Below are 13,971 nucleotides of genomic sequence, written 5' to 3'. Positions count from 1 at the left end.
TTACATCTTAGTGTACACTGTATATTTTAGGGCTATATACCCTATTATCTTGTGAATAGTGCAACACTTGTTTGATACATTTTATTTTATATTCATAATCCTAATTAAAATCGTGTAAGATAAGTTATAAAAACCATACCACATAGAAAAATACAAATAGTTCCAATATGCCACAAATGTAAATAAAAAAAGGGTGCTTTAACAGAGAGTGTTTTTTTTTTTTTTTTAAGATGAAGTCCTTTTACATGAAATGTTTATTTGTTGTCTAATTAAACTGGAATCTCTGCAAATGTTTATTTGTTCGTCACTCGGATTGAAGTCTCTGAATATTCATTGGTGTAGCAACGTTTGTATCATATTATACAACATGGGCATTATGTTCCAGTGGACATCTTCAAAAGCAACTCATCCTTCTAGGAACATTAACAACTGTATTTATTCCCAGAGTGGAATCCTAGCTCGTTTGGTCATAGTTCCCACATAGGGCAGGTAAGTAACATCCTTACTATGGAAGTACAGTACTGAGGTAGATATGGTTCTCACAGAAGGAGATTGTAGCTTCCTGGTTAAAATAGTCCTTAAGGTCAGATCTTAGTCTGAAGGGTCTTGGCACTCTTGGCAGTCTTTCATGTCATCGGAGTAATTCTCTATCTGGATAGTAGTGGTGTGGAAGTGGAACTTATTCTGTAGTTGTGAGCTGGCCTCTTTTAGCACTGTTTGCGAGTCTGCATTCTCATCTGTAAAAAAGGAGTTAGTATTTTGGTCAGACTGGGACCTGATAAATCAGCAGAAAGTCTCCATGTACCCAATGCTTTGTTGAACAATGCAATTAATAATTAACACTCTTTATAGAATAACCCCACAACCCTATTCCCCGCCATCCTTCAATGCTTTATAACAGCTACTTCCAGTACCAAACGGAGCTTTTCATACCTTTAGGTGCCAGAATAAAAGCCGCATATGTTACATTCAAGAAGCATAGAGTAGCTTTATACACAATACAGCAGGTACTATATCAGCTTCATCTTAAATTGTAAATATTATGCACATATGAAGACACTTTGGGAAGATGTGCGTTTTCCCGAAAAATCTTTTCAGAAAAACCTTTTCAAGTTTAGATTTCTGTCAGGACTTGAATTTTCGGATTAAAAAACACTCAAATTTTTCAGGATTTTTTTATTTTTTTTAAACTTTTTTTTTTTTTTTTTTAAAAGAAAAACTAGATTTTTTTAGATTTTATACCCTGAAGCTGGAAATTGCTCGAATCTGAAAATCCTCCTGCTAAAACCTTTTGAATAGCCTTCATGATGTTCGGGGTTTTTTTTGGTGGGTTTCGCTCTAAAATTCAATTCATTAAAGAGATTCGATTTTTTTTACGCAAAAAACTTGATTAATTATAGTTTTTGGGTTTATTAACCCCAAATTTACTCAATCCAAAAAAATCGATTAATTAAAGTTTTCGGGTTTTTAACCCCAAATTCACGGATTCCAGTTTTTCCCATTCAAGTTTTTTCTTAAATTAGAGGAATATTTGAGTTGTGAGGTATAAAAAAACCTCACCTCACAAACCTCAAAGCGCATCCTTTGATAAATAACCCCTTAATCTTGCAAACTGGTCTAAATGAATGCCTTTGGAAAACTATTGCATCAATACTGAAATTATATTCACAGTGAAGCTAAATAACTAACAGGTGCTACAGTTCAGACCAAAAATCAGCATCTTAAAGAGATACGGACACCAGAAATTATGCCTTTTTTACATCTATCATAAAATTGACTTTACATGCTACTTATAATTTTGCCATAGTATTTGCCCAAAGCTTTTACATTACCTATCTGACTTCCTGTGTCAGACTACAGTGAGGGGGCTGCCATATTTGAGCAGCAGGAGTCAGTTATCATTAGAAACTAACTAACAGGCTGAGATGCGACAGTCAGGTTGGCAAAACAGTCAGGTTTAGGAACTTCAATTAACTACTTACAAAAACAAACCTATCAGCACGGCTTATAGGTAACTTTTAATGTACATTTTTTAAGTGTCAGTATCACTTTAATGGCCTTTGTACAGGGGTCATGGAGAGGCCTGCCTGACCAATATCTAGCCAAATTTTAGGCAGATTTGAACCACTTCACTTAAAAAAGGGGGAGAGATCAGCTTTGTGGTTGTGGATATAACACAATTAGGATTTTTATTAAAGACAAATCATAGAGTTTCCTTCCTTACTGATTGCTATATGAACAGAGAGCACAGGTTGGGATACTGTCAGGGCCCAGATATGCAGACTATGAAGAGCTTTCACTCCACTGATCGAGAGCAAGGTGTCCTTCACCAAGTTAAAATCCACTCCCTTAGGGGTTCCTAAAAACAAAAACAAAACTGCAGTGTTAAAAGAAAAAAAAAAACCCTCTTGGCAACCAGAATATACTGCCTTGCAGCCATTGGTTCTTTCCCATAAAAGATATGTTGCTTCATTATTACAGTAATCACCCAAAACACATTTTGAACTCTTTACCAAAGTCTCGGATTTTAAGGGTTGTACATATCACTAGTGATGAGACTGAAAGGGAGAGGGCTCTCATGATATGGCAGATTGCTTTTTGTCAAGAAGTTATCCATTGAATTGGACTAATGAGATTAAAATCTGGGTCATGCCTTTGGATAGATCTGTGGTCTTCGTAAATTGATTAAGGAGAAGGATGAGAAATTTGACCACTAATGGTACCCACACCCCCACAAAAAAAATTTGTATTACAGAATTTCTCTATTGTTTCAATGTATCTGGAAATATTCAAATTAACTAAAAATGGAATATCATTGAATATAGGGGGAACGAAAATCCGAAGAAATATTCACACCTACAGACACAATAAGCATATATCAGTTATCCTTGAGGAAAATGGACCGCTTTGAATGGTAAATTCAAATTTTCAATTTTTGTGTGTGTCAAAACTCACAAATTCGAATTTAACAGCACCAACTCGAAAGTAAATTAGAATGTGAAATTTATCACACCTCGACCATGGAAACAGTTCTAATTCCAATATTCGCCACCTAAAACCTGGCGAATCAATTTACAAGTCAATGGCAGAGGTTCATTGACCCATCTGAACAGTTTTGAGTTTTTTCTTAAATAAGAGGACATTTGAGTTTTGAGTGTATATAAGATTAGAGAGAGAGAGAGAGAGAGAGAGAGAGAGAGAGAGAGAGAGAGAGAGAGAGAGAGAGAGAGAGAGAGAGAGAGAGAGAGAGAGAGAGAGAGAGAGAGAGAGAGAGAGAGAGAGAGAGAGAGAGAGAGAAAGAGAGAGAGAGAGAGAGAGAGAGAGAGAGAGAGAGAGAGAGAGAGATAATACACAAAAGAGAGAGAGAGAGAGAGAGAGAGAGAGAGAGAGAGAGAGAGAGAGAGAGAGAGAGAGAGAGAGAGAGAGAGAGAGAGAGAGAGATATATATAATACACGAGAGAGAGAGAGAGAGAGAGAGAGAGAGAGAGAGAGAGAGAGAGAGAGAGAGAGGAGATATATATATATATATATATATATATATATATATATATATATATATATATATATATAGAGAGAGATATATATATATATATATATATATATATATATATATATATATATATATATATATATATATATATATAGAGATATATAATACACAAGAGAGAGAGAGAGAGAGAGAGAGAGAGAGAGAGAGAGAGAGAGAGAGAGAGAGAGAGAGAGAGAGAGAGAGAGAGAGAGAGAGAGAGAGAGAGAGAGAGAGAGAGAGAGAGATATATAGATATATATAATACACAAAAGCAATGAATATCTTGTAAATTATATCCTTATAAACGGTGAGTTCTGATGTCATTTCTGTCACATGACTCACTGAAATTTGAGTATTATAATAAATAATGTACCCCCAGTTGTAAAATATGAGGATATTAGAAGTTACAGTTATAATATCCTTATATTTTACAAGAGGGGGTACTTTATTCACTATATAATACACAAAAGCCATGAATATCTTGTAAATTATATCCTTATAAACGGTGAGTAGTGATGTCATCAGTTATAAACGGTGAGTAGTGATGTAATTTCTGTCACATGACTCACTAAAATTTGTGTATTATAATTAATAAAGTACCCCCAGTTGTAAAATATGAGGATATTATAAGTTACCTCGGAGTTCCATGACCTGTATAAAAACACTCGGCCTTCGGCCTCGTGCTTTTATATGGTCATGAAACTCGGAAACTTATAATATCCTTATATTTTACAAGAGGGGGTACTTTATTCACGAGAGACAGAGATAGAGACAGAGATAGAGACAGAGATAGAGACAGAGACAGAAGAAAAAAAAAAAAAACACATTGTTGGAAAACACACAGACAACTCAGGGAAAGAATAAGATGCATCAAGCCACTGGCATTAGACCCTAAATCACAGAAAGACTCTTGGACAGGTTCTAAAGCAATCCATTGCCTAGCACTGCCTGCATGCAAAACATTTAAATGAATGCCAATTGATCACATTTCAGATTTCCCCCTGGGGTGGCATTGTGGATTGTCTGTTACTACAAAGGGAGGATTTATGAATTGGACATTACCTAGAGATTTAAATTTACGCGTACAATTGAACCATTTCTTGCCAATCAGATAATTATATTGGTAGGGCAGAATTTGTAAGCTGGTGAAAGACAAGCAAGTTTGAGAAGCTTGGGGGCCCCCTTGAATTAAATAGGGTACAGCTGGCTTTCATTGTGTCTAGTTATCAGATATATCTTTTATTATACTATCGCTAATAAATACAGTTAAATGTTATTATATAATACACTTTGGGCTTTTCATATAATCATGTTTTTAAATGAATGTATACACTTCACAATGATTATCAGCATGCTTTTATCGTTCACATTTTTATATACGCTATATTTTTATAGCTATTTATTGCACTGATCACTTTGAATTACAATACTTACACTACATTATTAGTGTGTTTGCCTTGAGAAAGGTCCCAATGGGAACGGTTGTTTGTACATGCACCTTTAATACACAGTGCAAATGTAATTCCCTGTGTTGCTGGTCTTTTTTCTATTTCTTAATATTCCAATTACCTTGCACCTGGGTCATGAAATAAGTTGTTGTGCTGTCTGATTGATATTTATATATTATATATACATTGCTTCAGCACTTACCTTCCATTAGGACTAGAAGGACATCTCTAAGGATGGTCAGTGTTGTGATCAGAACTAGCACAGAAAACAGGAATGTGCATATAGGATCAATAATTTTATACTCCGGCTGTAGAGACAAAATATTTATTATAACTGAAATATTTAACCAAAATATCCAGCATTCTACAACAGAAGTAAGGTTTACACAGCATAGCATACAGATTGATAGAGGAGGTAAAATGCCCTACTTACAACAAGTTACAGGAGAGTGAATTCTTGGAACTGGTGTAGCTCTAGAAGTCTGACTCTTAAGGCAATTTGCAAACCATTTAAAATTTATAAAATGACTGAAAAACTGTGACAGTGTTTTAACCATTTGAAAATGGGTTTTGGTTTCAATTTAACAAAAACCGACAAAGGATTGTCATAAAGAGACAATCAGTTCCTGTTTGGAGTAGCCAACAAATGTGGCTGTTGAATCCATGTGGAGTGACTGAATAAGTAACTCATTTTGGTCTGCATATGGCCACCTTAACTTAGCATCTGTTAGTAGATCAGTCTAAGGGGGTTAAATTAATCAGTTTGGGGAAAAAACCCGATCAAATTGAGCGAAAATCCGAATCATCCAATTTTTGGAATATTTTCCCCCCGAATTGCTACATTTTTTAGAGTTTTTGCCGGAAAACTTGAATTTTTCAGATTATTGGGTTAAACTCAACCCAGACCACAATGTCTTCAAATTGAGATTGGTGCCTCTCCCAATGGTGCCTCTCCCTCTCCCAGTTTTTGCCCCAAAAAGCCAAACCAGATAAATTCAAGGTTTAGTAAATAACCACCCTTAGTGTCTGCTGCAACCAAGAAGTTATGTAAAATCATTAAACTGCTGGTGGCTTAGCCTAGAAATAGCAGCTAGAAAGACTCTTTCAGTCTTTGCTCTTGCTCACTTCTATCGGTGGAAATTAAAACTAAACACTTTAAGATAACTACATTAAATGAAAAGAACTGCATGGAGCAGTTCTCCGTTAACATTAGAAACTATAACTGAAAGGTTGAGAAGGGACAGTCAGGTAGGCAAAACAGTCTGGTTTAGGAACTTCAACTAACAATTACTTACAAAAACAGAACAAAAAAAACAATTAACATGACCTATAGGTAACTTTTAATGTACGTTAATATTTTGAAGAATAGTTTTTAAGTGTCAGCATCACTAAGTAAAACCAAAATTTCATGAAAAATTCACCAAAAAAGAAATTATCAAGGAAAACATACCTTATAATAAATTACGTAGGCAGCAATGAGCACCCCAACGCTTTGTAATAAATCCCCGACCACATGGATAAAAGCAGCACGGACACTAGGATTACCATGATCTCCAGCACCATGAGAGTGAGAATGGGAGTTTCCAGTTCCGTGACTGTGTCCATGCCCTGTCTGATGAAGAATTAACCCCATTCTTCAGGGAAAAAAGGTTTTACAGATTAGGATTTCATTCAGCTACATAGCAATTAGCCAGAGCAGGCAAATAGATAAATGTATGTAAAAATCAGAGGTGTACTGAGTCCACCTGTAATGTAAAATGATTGGGCTGATTCTCTACTGCCCCATAATCATAATAAACTGCATGAATACCCCTTTCCAAGGAATGATCCAAGAGATATTATGTAGCCTAGTGAAGAAATGGGTCACTGGCCTGCTGATTCCTTGAATGCCTTCTTCTTTTTCCATCTTAGATTTTAATCTTACCATACATAATACTGTAGCTAAACAAAGAATTTGGGTGCAACATATGGTAGAAACTGACGCATACAATGTTACTAGAGGTTGAGGTTACAATATCTTGCCTGCAACAAATGCTAAAATCAGAAATGCCATATCCTGCACTCTGTTTCAATAAAATAATTCTTCATTCTAACCGTTTGCTTGTTACTCTGTAAAATGCCTTGTATCTGTGAACTAACCCAGCGTTAAGTCCAAAACAAATACAAAACAATTTGTGTTTTACAATGTACATGTTGTGAATAAACTTTAATGCATATTTTATCCGATTTTATGAAATCTGGATAAACGATACAATACCTATAAACTGTATTATTTACAGGAGCAATAATTGAGAATTTTGGCTTTGCAGTACTCACATGATATTGACTGCAACTGCACCGGCAGAGGTGATCAGCATAGCATCGCCCGCAATCTCGTAATCTCCTGATATTATACGCTCCACAGCCAGGTAGACCAAGACTCCAGTCACAACCCAGATTGAGAGAACAGAGAGGAGTGCTCCCAATATCTCTAAAAGAAAGAGAAATTAGTGGTTTTAACAATCTCATTTTAAAAAGAAACCCCATCTTCATCTGGTACAGGTCAGAAAATCACCTTACCTGCCCGATGCCAGCCAAAGTTCATAGTTTTAGTAGCTGGCCTTGAGGACATCCACAGAGCAAATAAACTGATCATCATACTGGCAAAGTCTGTCAGAAGGTGAGCAGCATCTGTCATGATTGCTAAACTGTGTGCCAAGTACCCACCTACAGAGAGAAGCAAAAGCCATTTTAAGTACGAATATATGCAAAGGCCACAGGGAAACTTGAACCTCCAAGCACAGCCCAGTTAACACTTTCTCATTTATTCAGCAAACAGTAGCAGTGTCAGGTTGACTACACTATAGGCAAAGCTGCCACATGGAAGTAGGTATGCTGGAAACAAAATCTACTCAAATTTCCAAGCATTTATTGGGGCCAGAGCCCCTGTCACCATCCAACAGCCACCTAACCCAATTCCAGATCATGGGGCATTGGGGAATTGGTGAGAGCAATATTTTTCCAATGCCCATTTTATGACCTCCTTAATGACCATATATATTTTACAATAATTGGCAGGTTATGACATTTGAACACATTTCTGGAAGTTTTAGTGCAATGTTTTGTGTTATAACTGTTTTGCATTGCCCTTTAAGCTGCTAGTCTCAGTTCTCCCAAGAGACCTGCTTATCTTAAATAGTTACAATTGTATATTTTTACAAAAGTATCCAAGTGCAGCTGCTGAGTGTTCTGAGCTTTTTGCCAAAAAGTCTCTTATTTTAATTAAGTTTCAGAAACTTTGTATCTTTTTCTGGCGTCAGTGCAGGAGATCAAAGAGAAAGTCGGGACATTCCAGTAAGAAACCCGGGACTGCTTGAAGAGCTGTCAAAATCGTGACTGTCCTGCGAAAACGGGACAGTTGGGAGTTATGCATTCCCCAGTGCTCCAGAACAAAAGCAAATATGGCTTAGCTCCTAGGCCAAAGCCTCTGTGACCTTCCCACAAATCCCACAAGAAATCCATTATGCATAATGATGTTGTACAAATGCATTTTTTTAAAATTATTTATTCATGCACGTTAAAGGATACAACCATGTTTGACTTGTAGATTACTTTCTTGGTTTCAGCCTGTTCTAAATAGCTATTATGTGGAATTGTTGTAGAAATTTGTTTTGTTTATTTATCTCAGTGGTATGCTCATTTGTACATATGTATATTTTTATTTACAGGCACACAGCACTGCACGGCATTTTATTTTTCTGTAAATATAAGTTATTCAGCAATAGAAGCCTTAGAATTATGGCCACATGGTGCTTTAGCTGCCTAAAAGCCATGTGTGACACTAACCTTCTGGATCTACATATTTGTGATATTTACTGGAGCAGGAACAGCCATGATTGCTCCTCATGTAAAGATTAGGGAAACTATTATTCTCGAGACAAAAACTTTCATTAAAAAAACAAAAAAAAACCAAAAGTGGTGGAATTCTTGTTTAGTTTTATCAGCCAATAAAATAAGCGCCTCTCCTATATACAGTACTCAATGCTTTAATCAGAAAGAAAATCCCATAAAACTATTCTACTGTTTTCTATATCCATTCTTGGTCAGTATAAGGTCCCCTCAGTCAAGACTGTTGCCACATACTGCATTGCATGTAGATGGCCGTTACCCTAGGGTTACTTACCTATCACTTCTCCGATCATGAACAGTAGGCAGACGACTGATGCTACATACAGCTTCCTACGGGCCTTTTTTTTCTCTTTGCTATTCCAATCACCCTGTTCCCGGTTAGAATGACAGTGCTGTTTCTCCTGATGACCCAATTCAATACCGTTTAAATCAGATATATAAGTGAACACCTGGCTATGTAAATCCTTCCCGGGGATTCCACAATATGAGCTGAAAGACATGGGAAACAAAATTGTATGATCGGAGACCAATACTATTTATTTAAGCAATTCATAATAAACCGTGATATTCTGCATCTTATTCAGTCTTTAAATGAAAATGGTCACTGACTCCAGCAAACAAAAACTGATAGTGGCTACAGGTTACACTATTATTCCTCCTTGCTAAAATAAAAAACCTAGCATCCATACAGCAGTGGAAATTTGAAATTGCTAGATATTAACTTTAGGATGAACTGTTCCTTTACATCTTACTACTGGGTCTACCAGTACAACCACTTCAGGAGGGAATTCTAAAACCACACATTTTAATCCCCAATTAAGAAAGGGGAGAACCAATTTGTCAGCACAGTCGCTAACCTTTTGACTAAACCAAACTGGACCACCAAATTACGTTGCTGGGGAGTGCTCACATGTGCACTTTCAGACTGGTCCACTAGGAGAACTGGGAAAAACCACTGTGGGCCCCACTCCTGGTGAACTTCTCCAGCCCCATCTCCTCTGACAACCATTATCTCATATATCCATGCTGCCCTGCCTCCAGTGAAGTCAGTCGGGCCCTGCTTTGTAAGAGCATGTTGTTTTGGGCTGGGTCTGAATTGGGAAAGGGTGGGAGAATGTGTTTGCCTTTTGCAATATGTGGTCTATACTGTCTTGCTCATGTCCTTTTTTCTTCAGGGTTCTCAACAGTGAGCTGCAGGGATCTGCTCCCACTTCAAACTTGCCCCAACCTCTCTTGGCTTAACAGAATACTTTTAACAAAAGTCGATAGGATTGTGTACTGGATTTGCAGAAGCACACTATCTTGTCTTCTGCAAAAAGTGTTCTATTAAAGGGGTGGTTCACCTTTAAGTTAACTTTTAGTGTGTTATAAAATGGCTAGTTCTAAGCAACTTTTTAATTGGTCTTAATGAGAGTCACAGACCCCATTTTAAAACAAATGCGTTGTAAGGCTACACATTTATTGTTATTGCTACTTTGTATCACTCATCTTTCTATTCAGGCCCTTCTCCTGGTCATATTCCAGTCTCCCATTTAAATGAATACATGATTGATAGGGTAATTTGGACCCTAGCAACCAGATTGCTAAAATGGCAAACTAATAACAGGGTGGGGTTATGTGGACAGGGTGGGGTTATCTGGACTAGGTACAGAACAAGATGTAGCCGTTGTGGCTATACAATGCACAGGTATTCAGTTATTTATATGCTAAATGATGTTCACTTTCATATACTAATGATGTCCTTTTGCCTATGACATCACTCTTTTAGTATCAGTTTTGCTCACTACAGTATTTAGTTCTGGGACTCGGTTTGTCTTGAGTGTTTACTTGTGTTCATGCATAAGAAGAGAAATACAATTAAGTATTTCTTCTTCCCTAGCAGGATATCACAAAACCTGTATAGCCAGTGGCCTTGTTCATATACAATTCAATGGGAAATAGCTCTGCCAAGGCAAACTAGGTCTTTAAATATAGTTAGGTCTAATAACCTAACTTAACGTACAGTTAACACCAACAGCCAAAGACCAATGACTTATACTTGGATTATAACACACTGGCACCAATTTCTTCACATAAGTGCTAAATTGCACCAGTGTATTTGCCTGCAGAAAAAATATCAAAGCCTGGCTTTCATTTCATAAGAAAAATAGATCAAAACTTGTTTGATATATAGATAATGGGCCTCAGCAGCTAGAAACCTGTACCCCTCTTAACTGATGCGGTGCCGCTCCCCCCTCTCCCCCTGTGTTAATAACAAGGGTTAAAGGGGTGGTTCACCTTTAAGTTAACTTTTAGTAAGTTATAGAATGGTTGATTCTGAACAAGTTTTCAATTGGTCTTCATTATTTATTTGATGTAGTTATTTTTTAATCATTTCCCTTATTCTTCTTCTGACTCTTTCCAGCTTTCAAATGTGGGTCACTGACTCCATCTAAAAACAAATGCTCTGTAAGGCTAAAATCTATTGTTATTGCTTCTTTTTACCACTCCTCTTTCTATTCATGTTAATTTTCATATTCCAGTCCCTTAATGAAATAAAATGCTTGGTTGCTACGGTAATTTGGATCCTAGCAACCAGATTGCTGGAATTGCAAAATGGAGAGCTTTAAAATAAAAATACTCAAAAAAACACAAATAATAAAAAATGAAACCCAATTGCTAATTGTCTCAGAATATCACTCTCTACATAAAAGTTAACTCAAAGGTGAACAATGCCTTTAAGCATTGCAGCATTAATGTTACATTATGGGGGGGGGGGGACATGTGCAAGACTTCTGTGACAGTCACATGCACAACCTAAAGCAATAAGTGATTTGTGCTTGACTGTGATTTGTGCATGACTGTATGAGGTGCAGGCTAATTGGAATTCACAGATAGAACTATAGCAAAATATCCATCTGGTTAGTATTTTAAAACTCTTAATGTCATTAAAAATAATATTTACAGAGGACCAGCAGCTACATTCGGTAACATCCACGTAAATGCTTTATAAATTGGTGGGACAAAAAAAAAATGCGTCAAAGGTTGGAAAACTTAAAATCAGGGTATGTAATTTTGATGTTTCATTGTTTTTATTTCCTGGCATTTATATAGGGCAGATACATTTCCACAGCTTTTTACATAGATTATGCATCATTCATCAGTCAATGTATGATGATTCAGTGGCATAACTACAGCGACATCAGACACTGAGGCCACATAGAGGCCAAGTAATAAAATGTATCAATAGTGCATGGGAAAAGAGGGGCAGGAGTATAGAACCCAGAGGTCTGGTTAGCAGGGGGACTAGGGATTCAACTGAACTATAGGATTTTCAAACATAACCAATTTATAAGGCTATTATGGTAGCTCAAATTTGTGGCTCAATGGCACCCATTGGCTTTTATATTGTTAACTGTCCCCCTCTTCACAGTGCATCAATGCAAAAGTGGTCTTCCTGCACATCACTAATAAAAAATAAAAGATTAATATGCAGTGTTATGATAGATCTGACAGCAACATCAAATTAAAGCAGCAAAGTACCTACTGGGTGCTGGGTTCCCCTGCAAAAATATTTTCGGGGGTTTGGCATGCACAGCCAACTCAGCATCCCTCCTGCCTGAGTGCGTCCCCCACTCCTCATTCGTTCTTAGGTATTATAGTGGCTGGGGAGAGGTGATTTCTATACTATAGATCCAGCCCCCCCATGACTGTAGGGTCTGCTTCCTCTATGGTTACACCACTGTCTTAAAGAGCATTACGGGACTCCATGTAGCTGTGCCTGTCAGTGCAGCTAAACACCGAAGTAATAGGTGCAGATCTGCTTCTCCCCACCTGCCTAAAAAATGCAGTTGGAAAGAAGTGGTTTCATAAGTTTTGCGTGATGATTACCCCACCCAATTCTGCACCTTATGGGGCATCAAGCATCTTCCATCTCCCATCACATCTGAATCAAGGGTTAACACTTCATCTGATAACTAGTAGATTGCTAAAACAGGTCATTTGCAGGACTGTGCAACACTGGCAGTTTCAATTTGTCCTGAAATGTATTTGAAGAAAATTCCACCATTGCACTTACCTATATTAATCTCTACCAGTGTAGTGTTGATAAGCATGTGAGTAATGGAATCTTATAAGAAACAAACCTGAACTGAAAAGATTCCTGCCTCAGTGCTTGCATGTTCTATACAAACAGGAACATGGGAGGAGTGTAAGAAGGTGAAGTGAATGTGGTTACTATTACTAGGAGGCTAGCGGAATCTAATGGTTATTTACTAACTGAACATTGTGCAAAAACGTCTCTATAACCTCTTACCGTTTCTCCCCACTCAGTAGCAGCCGCTTCTCCATCTCTCCTTCCATTTTGGGCAGCCTTTTCAGTAGTTTTTCTATAGATATGAATCCCCAGGTGTCTTCAGGTGGAACTGATAGTATGAATAATGAATGAGTCAGAGCTTCTTCAGCTCCCAGCTCTCCTACTGGCCTTATGCTCTGCTCTCCTTGTGCTTTATCATTCACTCTCTTTATCCCCTCTGTGTCCGTGTGAATTTAGCCCCGGGTGCAAAGTGCCGGCTGCAAAACTTTTGCAGACTTCCAAACTCCCCCTCCCCCTTCTATTCTATCCCGACCCTTTACTAAAGAAGGCAACTCTGGCACATGATGACCAGTGGGATGTGTGCTCTGCTCACACCCTTTCTATTTATTCAGGCTAACAGCACCATTGTCTCAGAATCTAATAAAGCGTGTAAGGAATTTTGGGATGGACACTTAATTTCTATTTATACTCAAAATCAGGTGATAGTAATTCTCATTGAGGGAATCAAAAGTTACAGGTATGGGATCCGTTATCCGGAAACCCGTTATCCAGAAAGCAGTCTCTCATAGACTCAATTTTATCCAAATAATCCAAGTTTTTAAAAATGATTTCCTTTTTCTCTGTAATAATAGAACAGTAGCTTGTATTTGATCCAATGTTGAGGAGGAGGCTTAAGCAGCGCAGTTTCAGAGTGGCTGCACAGGTGGTGCAGTCACACGTTAGTCAGTTTATTTGCAGTCTCTGGTAACAGTTGCAGGAAGGCATTAAACTAACCACTGACTGAGGATGCTGGGAGTTGGAAGCAACTTGTT

The 13,971-nt window shown here is 37.5% G+C and overlaps 1 protein-coding gene across 1 annotated transcript; it reads right to left on the bottom strand.

Moving 5' to 3' along the window:
- Nucleotides 1-212: 212 nt before the first annotated feature.
- Nucleotides 213-13,498, bottom strand: slc30a2.L (solute carrier family 30 member 2 L homeolog). Its single transcript, NM_001091884.1, is given in 8 exon segments — nucleotides 213-737; nucleotides 2,225-2,359; nucleotides 5,180-5,285; nucleotides 6,428-6,611; nucleotides 7,294-7,447; nucleotides 7,537-7,683; nucleotides 9,140-9,354; nucleotides 13,160-13,498. Coding segments are annotated over 8 exon segments (1,134 nt in total). The 5' UTR covers nucleotides 13,207-13,498; the 3' UTR covers nucleotides 213-591.
- Nucleotides 13,499-13,971: the final 473 nt, after the last annotated feature.

The sequence above is a fragment of the Xenopus laevis genome, chromosome 2L (assembly GCF_017654675.1).
Source record: "Xenopus laevis strain J_2021 chromosome 2L, Xenopus_laevis_v10.1, whole genome shotgun sequence".
Lineage (NCBI taxonomy): Eukaryota > Metazoa > Chordata > Amphibia > Anura > Pipidae > Xenopus > Xenopus laevis.
The sequence above is the reverse complement of the archived record's forward strand: the minus strand, read 5'-3'. Positions and strand labels throughout refer to the sequence as shown.